Source organism: Mustela putorius, unplaced genomic scaffold (assembly GCF_011764305.1).
Source record: "Mustela putorius furo isolate JIRA1106 unplaced genomic scaffold, ASM1176430v1.1 tig00000174_pilon_pilon_pilon, whole genome shotgun sequence".
In the NCBI taxonomy this organism is placed as follows: domain Eukaryota; kingdom Metazoa; phylum Chordata; class Mammalia; order Carnivora; family Mustelidae; genus Mustela; species Mustela putorius.
The window spans coordinates 31,886,389-31,902,174 of NW_025421304.1; the positions used below are offsets into that span (position 1 = coordinate 31,886,389).

At 56.8% G+C, this 15,786-nt stretch overlaps 1 protein-coding gene and 1 non-coding gene across 3 annotated transcripts; both read right to left on the bottom strand.

The window, feature by feature from the left end:
* Nucleotides 1-126: 126 nt before the first annotated feature.
* On the bottom strand, nucleotides 127-15,129 carry FCSK (fucose kinase). Of its 2 annotated transcripts, XM_013057025.2 has the most exons (23): nucleotides 14,996-15,129; nucleotides 14,301-14,452; nucleotides 13,452-13,502; nucleotides 11,305-11,430; nucleotides 10,904-10,976; nucleotides 10,484-10,581; nucleotides 10,027-10,107; nucleotides 9,282-9,401; nucleotides 8,931-9,102; nucleotides 8,458-8,570; nucleotides 7,706-7,807; nucleotides 7,222-7,392; nucleotides 6,780-6,844; nucleotides 6,005-6,375; nucleotides 5,195-5,405; nucleotides 4,848-5,014; nucleotides 4,535-4,756; nucleotides 4,098-4,241; nucleotides 3,814-3,933; nucleotides 2,080-2,267; nucleotides 1,896-1,995; nucleotides 1,143-1,366; nucleotides 127-975 (listed from the first exon to the last, which is right to left on the bottom strand). In XM_013057025.2, exons 1-23 carry the CDS (start codon nucleotides 15,075-15,077, stop codon nucleotides 889-891), a joined length of 3,240 nt encoding a protein of 1,079 aa, XP_012912479.1. In that variant the 5' UTR covers nucleotides 15,078-15,129; the 3' UTR covers nucleotides 127-888. The 2 variants fall into 2 exon arrangements, with proteins under 2 accessions (XP_012912479.1, XP_044932229.1); XM_045076294.1 differs by lacking the exons at nucleotides 13,452-13,502; nucleotides 14,301-14,452; nucleotides 14,996-15,129 and adding an exon at nucleotides 13,002-13,149.
* Nucleotides 14,645-14,748, bottom strand: LOC123391089. The gene has a single exon (XR_006605714.1). It is a non-coding gene; the product is annotated as a U6 spliceosomal RNA (small nuclear RNA).
* Nucleotides 15,130-15,786: the final 657 nt, after the last annotated feature.

Genomic DNA, 15,786 nt, shown 5'->3' on the forward strand with positions numbered 1-15,786 from the left:
ATCCTCATGCCCCTCCTGGGCCCTTAGCACCAGGAGCTGGATCATCTCAGGGGCAGTTGCCCACAGTGCCAACACAAGTGAGAATTACTCCTGGCAGGGACAAAAAAGAGCTTTATGAAAACAGCCTGGAAGGGCAGAGAAAATTTATTCCAAGAAGGTTGCAATCCTGAGAACCAACTGCCCATAGGCACTGGGTCATGTGGCATCGTCCGTAGTGTTAATGGTTAAGGCCTCTATTAGTGGTGACTTTCTGTTAAGACTGCATTGGCTCATGGCCACAAACAGGAGTATGGACCCACACCCCTGTTCCGCCTCCCCCATCAAGTCAGGCTGAATTCCTCATTCAGAATTCCTCATCAAGTCAGGATTATTCCTCATTGTCCGGCTCCCTGGCTGGAGCGCAGTGAGTGTTGAACAGGAAGTCTCTTCTCAGGCAAACGCCTGACCTCTAAGGAAGGCCACAGGAAATACCTCAGAGAGCCTTTTCAGGGTTGGCCTTAACCAAGGGACCCCAGCCATCTGCTAAAGCTGGTCATCCTTTTTCCAGGCCCTCATGGAGAATGAGGAGGCCAAGGCCCAAGGTGGGCCTTTGTAAAGGCCACCTGGGACACTGAGCTTAGGACTTTCCTATGTCCAGATGGAGCAGAGGCCAAGCCTAGGCCACAGTCAACCAGAAGGTCACAGACCTATTCCCAGGCACCATCCATTCCCAAGCTCCAGAAAGGGCTGGGCCCCAGCTCCCGGTAGCTGGCTTCCCTTGGAAGCAGGTTCGCAAAGGGCTAGGTAGAGAGTAGAAGGCTGACACTCCCATGGGGGAAGGAAGGGCAGGGCTGCTGTAGCTCCAGGTTTTCTCCTCTTACAAAGAGACAAGCCTTCTGGGAAGGAGCATCAGGTTGAGGTCTCACCACCCGGTAGCTGCAGGCTCAGGCCCTGAGTGTCCACTTGTACCAGGTGGACGCTGTAGTTCCCGAGGCCCTGGGAGCAAAGGACAGGAGGTGTTCAGAGAACAGGAGGCTCTGAGCAGGCCACAAACTTCATGCTGCTAGGTGGTCTGGGGACTTGCAGCTGTAGCCCCTGCTTAGTGGTGGGCCACAGTGAGGGCTCTTGTCCCCCACCAATAACCACACCCCCAACACAGGTACCTCAGTCTTGGCCAGGACAGCCTCCAGAGCCTCCTTCTGCCGCGGCTCCTTGGTCAACAGATAGAGAAAACCCCCGCCACCTGCCCCTGCCAGGCTCTGGCCATGTACGTGGGGGGCCAGGACATCCATCATACGCCGCACAGCCAGGGGCTCACAGCCTGGAGCCATGAGCTTCTTTTGTTCCCAGTATGAGGTCAGGCACTGGCCCAGCAGAGGCAGGCTCCCTGGAGAGGGGACAGAGAGGAGTGGCCTGCCTGAGCCAGGATATTCCTTCAACACCCATTTGTAGACCGAAAGAGGTGCCAAGGGGCACTACTTAACCAGTGTCATGGTTAAAAACCTAGATCCAGTCCTGGCTGGAAAGAGGAGTGCTGAAGCCCACCACACAGGGTTGTTTGAGGACTAAAGGTGCATAGAGCAGCTGGCATGGGGTCCAATACAGTTTTTAGTCAACTGTGGCCACACACATGGAACCCTAATCCACTGAGTCTGGAATTCAACAATGGGGCTGAGCCTTCTTCCCAGTCTGCTGCCTGGTCAGTGCAGCTAGAGGCCTGCCTCATGATGCAAGTGTTATCCTAAGATAGGGCTCCCACCTAAGTGTGAGACCCCATAGAGGAGACAGTAGACTTCTGTCTCCAAGGGCCTCATATATGGGGTCTGAGCCAAGCCTGCAAAGGCTCCTGACCTCAGACCCACAAGTGACAAGGTACTCACTCCCAGTGCCCTGAGACCCAATAAGAAGGACCTCACCTCGGCGGAAGGCTTCAGCACATTCCTCGGTGTGCCGCACCAGGCTGTGGGCGTTCTGCACGACGGCAGGCAGCCGGGCATACCAGTTCCTCAGCACATCCTGCAGATGGGGCAGGAGGGAGGCAGTAAGGATGTGGGCCCAGCCGAGCTGCCTGCCTCCCTCCCTCCCGGGGCCAGGGCTCACCTGCAGCAGATTCCGTGCCAGCCGGGTCTTGCCAGTGTACACCAGCAGCAGGTGGTCGTTGAGCTGCTGGACGAAGCCCTCGGGCACAATGATCTCTTCCACCTCCACCTTCAGTGGCAGCTGAGCCCGGGAGCGCCCCACCTTGATGCCAGGCATTAGGCCACCCACTTGGTCCTGCCAGCCACCTCCTGCAAGCCCAGCGTCCCATCACTTTTGGAGCCTATCTGGCTCAACTTCCGTCTCCCAGCCCTACACCCCGGGCAGGGACCAGTGTGGGAAGACAGCTTCCCCCAGCTCAGGCTGGGCCAGGTTAGCTGTGCAGCTTCTGCCCCCAGACCTGGGAAAAGGACAAGCCCAGCAAGGGGAAAGGGTTTCACTCTAGAGCCAAGCTTGGAACTCACAAGGCCTGAGTTCTGTTGCAGACCTAACTGTAAATGGAATAGGGTAAACCACATCAGAGGGTAAGCCCTAATGGAAAACTTGTCCCCTCCAGGAGAGATGACATAGGACCTTCCCTGCAGCCCCGAACAGGCTCTTGCACCCTGTCTTTTCTAACAAAAAGTGCTGAGGTTAGAAACCAGCTTTTCAGCAGCATCACTGAATTTGAAAGAGCTTGTTCACATCCTACTTTAGCAATGAACAGTATGATCTCCTCTTGCAGCTACATAAAAGTGACACTATTTGAGAGAATTCTGATAGGCCTTTCACATCTGGGGAAGGGCCTACAAGGATTTAAAGTACAAAATGCCAATGGCAGGAAGCTTCTGGAACTTTACAGCCGAGACATGGCGGTTGGCGTCAGGCCCCCAATGTCAAGAACTCTTTACCAGCACCCCTCTCCTTCAGAGCACTCAGCACAGAGTGTAATGATATGTTCGTTTGAGTGCTTATTGATTAAGGTCTGTCTCAGTAGGTGATGGGATTTCTGAGAGCAAGAACCCTGTTTTTGCTCACTTGCTCATTTTATCCCCAAGGCCCGACACAGAGTGGATACTTAACAAATTGTTGTCAGTTGGCTAAAGGAAGGATTTGAAGGAAAGTGAAAAGCCCCCTCCCCCACCCTGCTAATGACTACCCTTTCTGGGGTGTGAATCATGGCAGTGAAGGGAGGCGGGTGGGCTACAAAGTAGCCAGAGAAGTCAGGCATCCAGCTTCCTTCCCAGGGTCCTGCAGGCGAGGCCCTGCATCCGGAGGTGACCAGAGTGCCACAGGATCTGGAGTCAGACAAACCAACTGCTCTCCCTTGTGAACGGATTCCAAGGGGCCAAGGTAGTATTGGGGAGGAAGGTGCCAGTAACGTTCCATTATGATCACAGCCATGTATTGGGCCCTCTGCGCAACCCCCTATGGTAGTGGGGGGCACATATGCCCAGAAGACAAGCTTAAAGTTCTATCCCGTATTCCAAACCCACCTTTGCCCAGACCCACCCTGAGGGACAGCCCTTGGTGGGGACAGAATCATGAGGACTAGCACTGGGTATAACAGGTACCTAGTAAGACACATGAAAACTACAGCACAGAATCTGTTATTTAGCAGGTGCTCCTAAGCATCAGGCCCTTGGAGGCTGAAACATTTCAAGTTGAAAACCAACCATAAAGGCTCAGGGCAGTAAGAAGGACACTGTAGCCACTTTAAGCAGTACAGTTACATGGCTGTCTGCAAGTCCAGGGAGCCCCTGGAGGGCCTCGGAGAAGTGCCTGTGACCTCCGTCCTGCCCCAGGGCGGTCCCATACCTGTGGTGAGCACCTGTTCCAGGTGCAGCACTGCATGGATCAGGGCCTCGGTGCCCACCACCCGGCCCGCGGCCCTCTGCAAGGCGGCCAGGGCTGCGCCTGCCAGGATGCTGCTCGTGCCTGCAGGGTGCCGAGGAAGACACCAGACATGAAACAGCCCTGCCGGGCCCCGTCCTGCCCCACCCGCTCCCTCCACTGGGCAGAAGTTGGGGAAGGGATCAGAGGGGAGGCCGGGGGGGTTGGGGATGCAACCGATGGGCAGCAGGGAGACAAGACCCGCTCACCAAGACCAGAGCCATGAGGCAGCTCAGACCAGGCATGCAGCTCGAAGCCTCCCCCGAAGGTCTGCAGCAGCTGCTCTCTCAATGAAAGCTTGGAGCCGATATGCACAATCCCCGCACAGATGAAGGCTGCCTTCAGCAGAGCCCCTGCAAAGGGACCAGCAAGGAATTTGGTCTCCAAGGGTAGAAGCAGATACCCCAAGCCACCTCCACTACTGCCCAGCCCAGCATGGGGCTCACTGGGGGACAAAAGCCCAGAAGTATTGTAGGCCCCATCTCCAAGCCATAAAAGGCCCTCTGATGACTTCGGGGCTCCTCCACCAGACTGGCTCACCCTCAGGCCAGGCCTCTGTGGCCTGCAGGGTCTCCAAGGTTCTGCCCTCACCTCTCAGCTGGCCACAAGTGCCATCCCCGCCTGTAGATGTCACAAGTGCCCTGACCTGGGGCATGGGGCTGGCAGTAATCCTGCAGGTCATCCAGGCTCCAGCATACCATCTTCATGGCCATCTTGTCCTGCCGAGGCCCCACTGCCAGCCACAGCTCGGGCTCCGGGATGCGGCGTGCTCTGGCCCCGATGGGCCGGCGGCCATCCACTCGCACAGCCAAACCTAGCACTGCCCCACCGAGCTCATAGGCAAGGGGTGGCGTATCACTCCAGCCACCTTCAGCAATTGGACAAGACCAAATCGGTCACAAGGGCTGCGAGCCCAGCTCTGGGGTGGCTACCTTCACCTCCACCCCCCTGGGGCTCACCAGAGAAATCCACACGAGCCGGGCACTCGGCCACCACCCACTGCCCAGGTGCTGGCAGCTCTACCGGCTCCGTGGAGACAAAGTGCTGGGCTGACATCACAGCCTGGCGGATGAGAATCTGCCCGGCTCCCTCATAGTGGCGGGCAGCTCGCACCAGCAAGGCCGGCCTGCCAAGAGGTCAGGGAGATAGGCTGGCACACAGCCCCAAGTTGGGAATGGACTGTCTGGGCTTGGGGACCCGACTGCTCTGGGAACCTGGGTAGGAAGACGCCCCACCTCCCTGTGGGTCTCCACCTCCAAGAATGGCCAGGGACCTCTCCAAAGGTCTTGATGTCATTAGCACCCACCTGGTCAGCCACTTGTCCCGCTCCTGGGCCAGCGCCTGCACACCTCCCGCCAGGTCTCCACACTCCAGGTACGAGAAGGGCCGCATCCACCCAGGGTTGGCAGCTGGCCCACTCCGTAAGCCTCCTCGACCCTCCGCCATGCAGCCCAGGACATCGGCCACACAGGCCAGAGCCCGGGCTGCCACACCAGGGTCTCCCGCACCAGCTGCAACTGAGAAACCAGGAGTCAGTGTGATGGGGGGGGGGGCCTGCCCCGAAGACTACTTGGCCATCCCCAAACACTCCAGGTCCCTCATACCTCTTCGCTTTTGCCCAAGATGTGTCCTTGCCCATGAACATTCCCCGCCTTGCTGCCTGGGAAAGTTCTTCTCATCAGCCCTATCCCAGATGTGCCTCTTCACCCTCACCCGGGATGTCCCCAGGGGTTGGGAGCTCAGGCTTCCGGGTCAGACCACCTGGGTTTACTCTCAGCCCTACCCCCAACCGGCTTAAATGGGAATAATGAGATCTGCCCATGAGACTAAGGCTGAGCCCCCAGCCTGTGTGCCTGGGCCTCCAGATGGAGCCAACCACATCCCAACCCACTGCAAAACACGAAGGGTTTGCTGATGGCCCAAGGACCCAGAGGCTCAGTCCTGGGCCTCAGCCTCTCACCAAACTCCCCACAGACAGGGATGAAACTTCCCACAAAGTTACAAGTACACTCTACTGCGTCTCTCCCCTGCTTTAAAGTCTCTTGGCTCCCTAGTGCCCTCAGACCGATGAGCCAGAGGGCAGGTGACGGTGGGATGGGCTTTCCAGTACACTCACCCTGGTCCAGCGTGGCCAGCAGGGGCCCAGGACAGCCCTCTTGGACAGCGGCCCGGATCAGCGGGCGCAGGCTAAGGTCCTGCCGGGCCTCCAGCACATGCCTCGCCTTACGCAGGGCCTGGCAGAAGAAAAGGTCCCGGCGGGAGGCCAGTATGGCAGCCCGGTCCAGGCACGGCTGCAGCTGCTCCCAGGACAGACGCCAACAGGCCCGCCAGGCCCGTAGGGCCTTGCCCCCATCCTCCTGGGGGTCCAGCATCCACAGCAAGTCCTGGGGCCCCAAGGCCCTCGAGGGGTGGAGCACAGGAAAGAGGCGGGCACTAAGAAGGCAACGTTCTGCAGGGGGAGTGTCTGGATCCCACAGATCCCAGTCCCTGATGTGAGGAAAAGGCACATTAGCAGGGGGGAAGCCAGGGCTCCTGCCTGGTCACCAAGCCCTGACTGCCTGTCAGCTGGGAGCTGGCTCATTCATGGGGACAGGACAAACTCCTCCGGAGGCAGCCCAAGTGGACAATTCAGAGAAGGAGGCCCAGCTGCCTTGCCTCCTTTCCTAGACCACTGAACAAAATCCCAAAGCCTGAGCAGAGCCAGGAATTTGGAGTTGCCCAGGAAGATGCTGGGGCAAATCAGGCTGCCCCAAACTACCCCAGGCCCCAGGGATGGTTGGAGGGGTGGGTGTGGCTCTGTGGGGCAGGAGCAAGGGCAGGGATGAGCCCCAGAGAGGCAGCCCCCCTGCCTACTGAGGCTCATGGAGGCCCATTGGGGCCACCCACCTTACCGAACACCTGTTTTCTGGAAGAATTCACTCCAGGACATGTTGAGATACGTTCCTGTCCCCTGCCTCTGGGGGAAGAGGAGGAGGCAGTCAGGGCATCGGGGGTGACAGGAAGGGGCGAGGGACACTAAGACCAGAAGGAACAGAAAGAGAGACGGGCACATATACAAGCAAGTTCTGAAACAATGTGCCAAGCTCTGGAGCCTCAGTGCTCCTGCCCAGGTTCCAGGAACTCGGAGTGGAAACCTGTTTCTAGGCCCATCGACCATAACTGGCTCTGCAGTCCAAGGTGGGCCACCACCCTCTCTGGACCTCATCATCTGGCCTACAACATGGGCAGGCCAGGGCTTAGAGACACTCACAGCGGCACAGGTGCCGGGCTGGGATGCTTGAGGCTCCCCAAAGCCTTACGGCGGGCGATGAGGGAGTGGGGGAGGACACCTACCTCCCAGCTGTCTAGACGGCCAACGAGGGTGAATACATGGCCTGGGGCACCGTGCAGCCGCACGTGGTGTCCCTGCAGGACGAGATCGTGCAGCTCCAAGCCACGCAGGGCCTCACACTGAGCTGTGTCCAGGCCACTCACAAGGCAGCCAGTGCCGATGTGAACGGGGCCCTGGAAAAGAGAAGGCAGACATCCCAGCACAGCCCTTGGTACCCCCACCAGTCCACTCTCAGAACCGGAGGTCTGTCCCCCGCAGGGGCCCCGCCCGTGGGGGAGGAGGTCTCGGCTTCAAGCCTCCACTTTCTCATCTGTGAACAAGGGGGCGGTCAGCCTTGCCGACCGGCAGGACCCAGCATTTGAGCCATCCCCGGAGCCGAGGCTCGGATCACCCCTCATGGCCATCCAGTCTCTCCAGGAGTGCAGGCCACGGGGGACCCGGGCCCCTGAAGCCCTGCCCTCCCTCTGTCCCGCTCCCTGGCCTCACCTGAAGGTGGCAGTGTTGCAAGACACTCCCAGCACCCAGCTGGACGGGGCCCTCCAGCAGGCAGCTGACCACAGAGCTGCCGCCGCCCAGGAGCTCCAGCTCCTGTGAAGCCAGGGAGGAGGTGGTGAGAGCCCCAAGCCCAGGACTGCCCAATCCCCTTGAGCATCCAAGGTTCTGGCCAGAACTCCCGCTGCTACCCAAGCCTGATGGCCAGCCAGATCCCTCCACCCTGGTCCCAACTTCAGGCCAGCTCCCCTCACCCCTTGTCCACGCTGGCCCCTAGCGGCACACTCTGCCCGCCTTCTCCCCCAGACCGAATCTGCCCTCCGTGACAGAGGTCCCCCATGACAGCTCTCCCAGGAATCCTCTCCCACCTGTCTAGCCACCCCCACCCCTGCCACCCTGAGGGCCACTTGTGAGCTTCCTGACACCTGCCTTCTTCCTCAGCTCACGGCACTGACCCTGGCCTGTCGCCTCAAATGTACCTGTCTCCCCAAGCAGACCCCACAGAAAGCGTGGAGTGAGTTTTCTCTAGTTTCTCAGTCCGGCAGACCTGGCCACTCATGGGCTCTGTGGCTTTAAGCAAGATACTTAACCTCTCGGAGCCTCCAGTGCCTCAAGTGAACGATGAGAATAATCGCGCCTACACTCATAGGTGCTCTGTTCCAAGCACCGGCTATCCCTTCCCTTTCCTGAAGCCCCAGGTACCCCGGCAGGCACTTCTGCTGCCCCCCGCCCCAGGCAGGCCTTACCTCCACCTGGGAGTGCACTACCCGGGCCCTGGGAGCCCCTGGGAACGTGAGGCTGCCCAGGAACGCACTGGCCGAGTTGCTCAGGTAGCTGTAGCTGCCGTCAGGGACATAAGCTGTAAAGACACGAGGACTGACCCCAACCTCGTGCCTGCTGAGGCAGATGCCAGCCAGGCCTCCCACCGGAACACACATCATCAGGCCCCGGGAAGGCAGGCAGGCCAATGTGCCCCTGTGCCCCTGTGGAAGTGGGAATCTAGAAAGGCTCAGCACCTGTCCCAGTCACCCAGCTAGGAGCCCGGGAATGAGACAAAGGAGAAGGGAAGAGAGTTATGGGTTCTGGACTGGGAGAGGGTCATTGTCCGGCAGACACTAGGCCTATATGGGAGCCTGGGGTTCGGGCAGGAAGCCACCTCATCAAGGGGCCCTCACTCCTGTGGTCTCCCCGCCCCAGAGAGCCGAGCGGCAGTACCCACCCATGGTGAGGGGCTGATCGCGAAGCTCCCTCCACAGCTCAGCCCGGGCAGCCTGCAGATAACCTGTGCCGTCCGAGTCACCTTGCCCCATCTCCGGGGGCTGCCCTGCCAGGAAGTCCTCCCTGTTCACGTTCCGGGCCATGCAGAGCAGGATGTCGAAAAAGAGAGACAGCTGGGGCAGGGGTAGGAAGCACAGCTATTGGGAAGGTTCCTGGGCTGAGCTGGGGAGTCTCATTCCCAGAAACACCAACCCAGAGAGGGAAAGGGACTGGCCCAAGGCCATGCAATGAGGCGGCCAGTGTCAGGGTGTCTATCCAAGGCCTGGGGACCCCAGCCCACACCCCTGGTCACCTGGACAGGCCGGGCTCCGGAGTCCAAGCCCATGTAGGTGCAGGCATCCAAGGGTGGGCTCACATGGGTGGCCAGGAGGTGCTCAGCTGTCTCCACAGAGAAGAAAACCACCCCGGACACCTGAAGAGGTCAGGGTCAGGTGGGGAGCACGGTATGCTGGGGCCAGGCTTGGGCCTGAGTTGGGAAGGGTATGGGAAGGCCCATGCAGACGGGTCAGGCAAGGTTGGCTGCCACAACGGGCAGGGTCCTTTGTGTCTGGGCCACTCCAGCACCCAGGCTCCAGGCTTACTGGGAGGGGCTCCCACTCAGGGACCCCTCAACAGGCACGTTCTGACACCACCCCCCCTCAATTTTCAGGCCTTCCTGAACTAGAGATAGAGAACGAGAAATAGTTCCCTATCTTCCTCAAGGTCCAGTTCCAAACCCTTACCCAACAGCCCTATCCTTGTCTTTCATTCTAAAAGCATCCCCCAAGTTAGATTCTAGACTTCCTCCCAACTGCTTCCCGAAATTACCCACATTCTGGTTCGGGACCCGACCCTGAATTCCAAGGCCACACCTTCCTCAGATTCTAGCTTTACTTGCACCCCTGAACACTAGTTCTAGACGTTACTCAGCTTCTGGTTCTGGCCTGCCCCAGAATCTTCAGGAAGGAGCGGAGCTCTGCCCTGAACGGGAAGGCCAACACTCCCTGCCTCATCCCAGAAGGCCTCCAAAGCCCCCAGCGTGGGTCTAGCAGCCGTACCAGCGGCACCCGCCCATCCGGCCTGGCACACCGCTGGATCTCTGCCTCGGTGCCTTGGTAGTAAATGTCCAAAACGAAGCCCTGCGTCGGGTGGGGAAGAGAACAGAGGGCAAACAGCAAGGGAGGACCAGCCCGGAGGGGACCGCACGGTGTTCTCCCAATGAAAACCAGGTCCCAGCGTGCTGGGTGGGGGGAGGGGGGGGACAGGAGCGCCGACACTCCCACCCCCACCCCCACCACCGACGGTAGAGGGCAGGCTCTGAAAGTCTTCACCACTTGAGCTCCAGCGCAGGACCCAGCAGGAGCCAACTAAGTGAGCACAGGGGCTGTTTGCCAGGGAACTGCTCCCAAACCACACCACGCCAGAAGGCCCAGGATGAGCGGCTTTCCTGAGCACAGGGCCAGGAGGCCAACCCAGATGGTTCAGTGGCCCACACCACTGTCGCAGGGGCACTACCTGGGCATCAGTGAGGAAAACACCATGGTTCCGGGCATAGGCCGTGCTCCCCGGAAGGGCAATCACTCTGGCTCCCCGGAAGTTGTCCCAGCTGATCCCTGTGAGTGAGGCAGTCAGGCAGGTCCCTGGGGCCCCCCAACCCAAGACACAGGGCCCCAGCCAGGAGGAGGCAAGAGCTCTGGGGAGGGGCATCCAGACACCTCTATAGGGAACATGGTCTCCGAAGACAATGGACATTCCTCTGGGAGAATGATAACACCTGCCCTCCCAAAGATCTTCCACAGAGCCCTGCAGGGCGGAAGGGGCAGGGTGGGGTGTCTCCATTCTCTAACCAGAGGGGGAAGGGAAGCCCAGAGATCACGTGAAGAAAGGTGGCTGGCTGTGGCTAGGGTAGGCAGGCCCAAGCCCTCTCAGGCTCACCTGGGTTCGGAGGAACGGACAGCAGCATGTCGGTGCTGCAAACCCACACACCTGGCGGGGAGCCTGGGCCCAGCTGTGGAGGAGGGAGAGCATGGAGCCAGCGGCCTGGCCCAGCTCTCTGCTCTCACACAACCCAGTGGTGGCCTGTCCAGGAGGACTCTGGCTGCTGGGGCCTCCCCCGACCAGTGGTGCCAAGGCCGGTCCTTCCCTCTACTCTGAGCGGGACACCTCTCCACCCGCATGGCCCAGACTAACTTCCTGAAGCTCTAGGTCTGGGCACCCCCAGAGCCGTTCCTCCCGGGATCTCCTGTCTGCACCAGCACAGATGGCATAGCCGGGGGTACTGTGGGAGAGCCGTGGCTCACTCTGGGGTGAGGCCCCATGATCACCGCCAGCCTCACCCGATGGCTCATGATGTCCAGCAAGCAGTCCAGGTTGCAGACCACGGCCTCCACTGGAGCCTCGGGGTTCTCCACAGGGAGGCAGGTGAAGGCCCGGCCACAGTCCTCAAAAGGGAAATCTCGGCCCTAGGGAGGGAACAACCACAAGAGAAAGAACCCTCAGGGCAGAGAGCCTGGGGACACCCTATCAGCTGTTCCAGGCAGGAAGCCATTAAGCTAGAAGACGTTTTACAATGTACATTTTCACTGGCCCCTGGCTGGCTTAGTCCATGGAGCACGCAACTCTTGACCTCAGGATGGTGAGTTCAAGCCCCACACTGGGTGTAATTACTTAAAATCTTAATGTGAAATGCGCTTTCTCAGTTTTTTTTTTTTTTTAATTTATTTGAGAAGAGAAAGAGCACAAGGAGAGGAAGAGGAAGAAGCAGACCCTCCTCTGAGCAGAGAGCCTGAAGTGGGGCTCGATTCCAGGACCCTGGGATCCATGACCTGAGCAGAAGGCAGACGCTTAACTGACTGAGCCACCCAGAGCCTCATCAGAGTCCTTTCTTTCTTTCTTTTTTTCAGAACTTTTTTTAAAAAAAGATTTTATTTATTTATTTGACAGACAGAGATCACAAGTAGGCAGAGAGGCAGGCGGGGGCGGGGAAACAGGTTCCCCACTGAGCAGAGAGCCAATGCAGGGCTCCATCCCAGGACCCCGAGATCATGACCTGAGCCGAAGGCAGAGGCTTAACCCACTGAGCCACCCAGGCGCCCCCAGAGTTATTTCTTATAACGTTTTCAATTACATGATTATGGTGAAAAATTAGAAAGTGCAGACCTGCAAAAATAAGACAATTCCTCAGGGATAAGAGCCATTGTCCTCATTTTGAGTTGTATCCTTTCAGATTTTTCATTTTTAATGAGATAATGAGCAGGTGGAGACAACAAAACTTCACACACACACACACACCTACAAGTAAAACCAGGGGGAAAGACTGGCAATTATATCAATGTCAATATCCTAGCTGCAGTTACACTACAGATCTCGAAAATATTGCCACTGGAAAAATCTGGGCAAAGTTGGCAAAGGCTTCTCTTTGTATTTTTTCTTGCACGTGGATCTGTATTCATCTTAATCAAAATTCCAATTAAAAGGGCACTGGAGGGGCACCTGGGTGGCTCCATGGGTTAAGGCCTCTGCCTTCGGCTCAGGTCGTGATCCCTGAGTCCTGGGATCGAGCCCTGCATCGGACTCTCTGCTCGGCGGGGAGCCTGCTTTCACTTCTCTCTCTATCTGCCTGCCTCTCTGCCTACTTGTGATCTCTGCCTGTCAAATAAATAAAATAAAATCTTTTAAAAAAATAATAAAAGGGCACTTGACTGGCTCAGCTGGTAGAGTGTGCAACTCTTGATCTCCGGGTTGTAAGTTAGAGCACCCTGTCAGGTGAAGAGGTTACTTTTTAAAAAATCTAAACAAGAGACACCTGGATAGCTCAGTTGGTTAAGTGACTGACTCTTGATTTTGGCTCAGGTCATGATCTCAGGGTCCTGGGATCAAGCCCTGCATAGGGCTCCCTGCTCTGCGGGGAGCCTGCTTCTCGCTCTGTCTGCCACTTCCCCTGCTTGTGCTCTCCCTCTGTGTCAAATAAATAAATAAAATCTTAAAAAAAAAAAAAAAAGAAAGAAAGCTGAGGTCATTTATATAAACTTACGTGGCTGGCTCTTCCCAGTAAACAATGAAAACACATTCCCTGAATGCTCAGAGCGAGCCAGGCCAGGCCCTGTTTTAGCATCTGCATGGATCATCTCAGCACTTCCATGTGAAGTAGAAACTGGCATCACCCTTTTTTTACAGATGAGGAAACTAAGGCCTAGAAAGAAAGGGTCAAGTGACTCGTCCAAGGTCACAGACCGGTTCAGTCTCTGTCCAGGCCAATGCGTAGAGTTGGCTGGACTTCTAAATCATAATAAATCACACCAATACAAGTGCTGCTTATATTCAGCCTGTTCCTATTTCCAGACACTCGGACCAATTCTGACTCTGATTCTTCTGGATTTGCCCAATGAGCACCTTGCACAAAAAATAAAAATAAAACAACTATCTAACCCATGGTTCCAGCCTTCAGCACGGCCCCTGCAGAAACACGCAGCCCCCTACTAACCATGTGCAGGATGAGGATCCGGGCCGACTGCAGGACATCCGATGTGACCACCTGTCAAAAGTGCAAGAGCCCCATTGACAGAAGCCTCGGCGGACGGTACCCAAGGATGCTGTCCTCTTGTTCAGGGAAAGACCCCCAACACAAATTCACTCAGGTACCAAAGGAAGAAAAGCCAAGGTCAGGACCAATGGCCATAGGCAGGCAAGGGGTGGCCCTGGCCCCTTCTGGATGAGAGAGCCTAGAGGCCTTCCACCTGGGCCATCCCTCTGTCCCTATTTTTTAGGGGAATCTATAGGCAAGAATGTATGGTTAGCGGGGTTACTCACGGTAAGTCAGCTCCACGGCAACCAAACAGTGGTGGCCTCCCCGGACATGGCCACCTCCGTCCCCGTGACCAGCCTCACTCCCTACACCAGGGAGCCATGAGGGCAAGGTGGCTGAGTGAAGGGGCTGTGGGGCGGGTGAGGCGGGGGGAAATGGCCCCAGTGGGAACACTGACCCCATGCCCTGCACAAAGAGGGCAGCTCTATCCCAGTGCCGGCAAACAGTTGTCACAGGAGAAAGAGAGGCCAGGAGAGAAAGATGGAAGTTTTCAAGAGAAGCTGGAAAGGCTAATTCTGAGATCCTGGCTCCAGTGTTCTAGAACCATTAGAAGGTCTGGCCCTGCCTTCCCCCTGCCCCCCACCTGCTAAGTCTGCCCAATTTATAGGTATGAAAATGGGTACCAGATGCTGAACTGGCCAGGTGATGGAGCCCAGAGCTGGTAACCTTGGAGACCATCTGTCGTGAGCCCCCACCCCTATTCCCACCAGCGTGCGTGCCGGAGGAGGGCACACCATAAGCACTCACCGTGAAGCCTGCCCGGGCACTCAGGTGTTCGGCAGCCACCAGCAGGGCATTGAGGGTGGCCCCTCCGCTCCCCACACGCGTCTCAGGGTCCTCCACGGCCAGTAACAGCGTCCCAGGCGGGATCTGCTCTCGCTTCTGGCGCACCTCCAGCTCTGGGGTCAGAACGCAAGCTGGGACCAGCTGCCAGCCTCCCCACCCCGGTCCAGAGCAGCAAAAGCCAATCTCCTGAGAGTCACTATTTTCTCTTAATTAACTCAGGAGAGCTTATTTTGCACTGAGGTATAATGGACATATAACATTCTGTGCATTTCGTTTGTACAATGTCATGATTCAGTATTTGAAAAAGAAAAACGAAATGTGGCACAAATGTGCATGCCAGCCCTGCAGAGAAGCCATTGCTAACCTTCTCTGTGTGGTTCCAATTTCAACATACATGCTGCCAAAGCAAACACTTAGTAGCTTTTCATGGAGCCACTTGTTAGATCTTCACCCAACTCTATGAGTAAGTACAACCAGTCCCATTTAATGGACACAAAAAACTGAGTCTCAATGAAAATGACATGATGGGTCTTGAGGTCACATGGCTAGAAAGCAGCAGAATCTGGGCTTTAACCCAGGTCCTCCCAGCTCGTGGGGCTGTGAGGGTGTGATGAGGAATCTACATCAGAGGCAAAGTGGGAGGGAGGGTCCCCTACCTGTCTGGAAGACATGGACACTCTCCTGATACTGACATGTCAGGATGATGACCGTCCAATCGACCCCCTTGGGCTGCTCCATTCTGGCCAAAGTTCAGGGCTCCCTGAGACAGAGATGAAGCTGTGTGTGTGAACTTTTGAAAAAAAAGAAAATTATCTTACCCTAAAATTGATTCCTGCTGGTACACAGTTCTATTAATTTTAACACACGTATGGGGCCGCCTGGGTGGCTCGGTCAGTTAAGTGTTGGATTCTTGATTTCGGCTCGGGTCACGATCTCAGGGTTGTGAGGTCAAGCTCCTGCTTAAGATTCTCTCTCTCCTTCTCTCTCTGCTCTTCCTACCCCCTCTCTAAAAAAAAACCTCAAAAGACAAACAAAATCCTGCATGCCATCCCTTTGGGCACACCCCACTCCATCCTTCACTCCTGACATCCACACTGTTCTCTGTAGCTATGGTTCAGCTACAATCTTTTGAGGTTGGCTTCTTTCACTCAACATAATGCCTTTGAGGCTCATCCAAGTTGACTGCACATACCAGTAGTTCTCTCTATTCACCAAGCCGTATCCCACTGCACGGACTGGCATCCGTGGTCTCGAAAGACACCTGGGCTGTTTCCAGGTTTGGAGAATCATGGACAAGAGCTGCTACAAACATTGGCGCGCGGGCTGCGTGTGAACGTAAGACCTCATCTCTGCCAGTGTACACCCAGGTATGGGATGGCTGGGTTGTGTGTGAATGTATCTGACTTTCTCAATCTGGTTGCGTGTGATTTCCTCAGGAGAGGAAGTG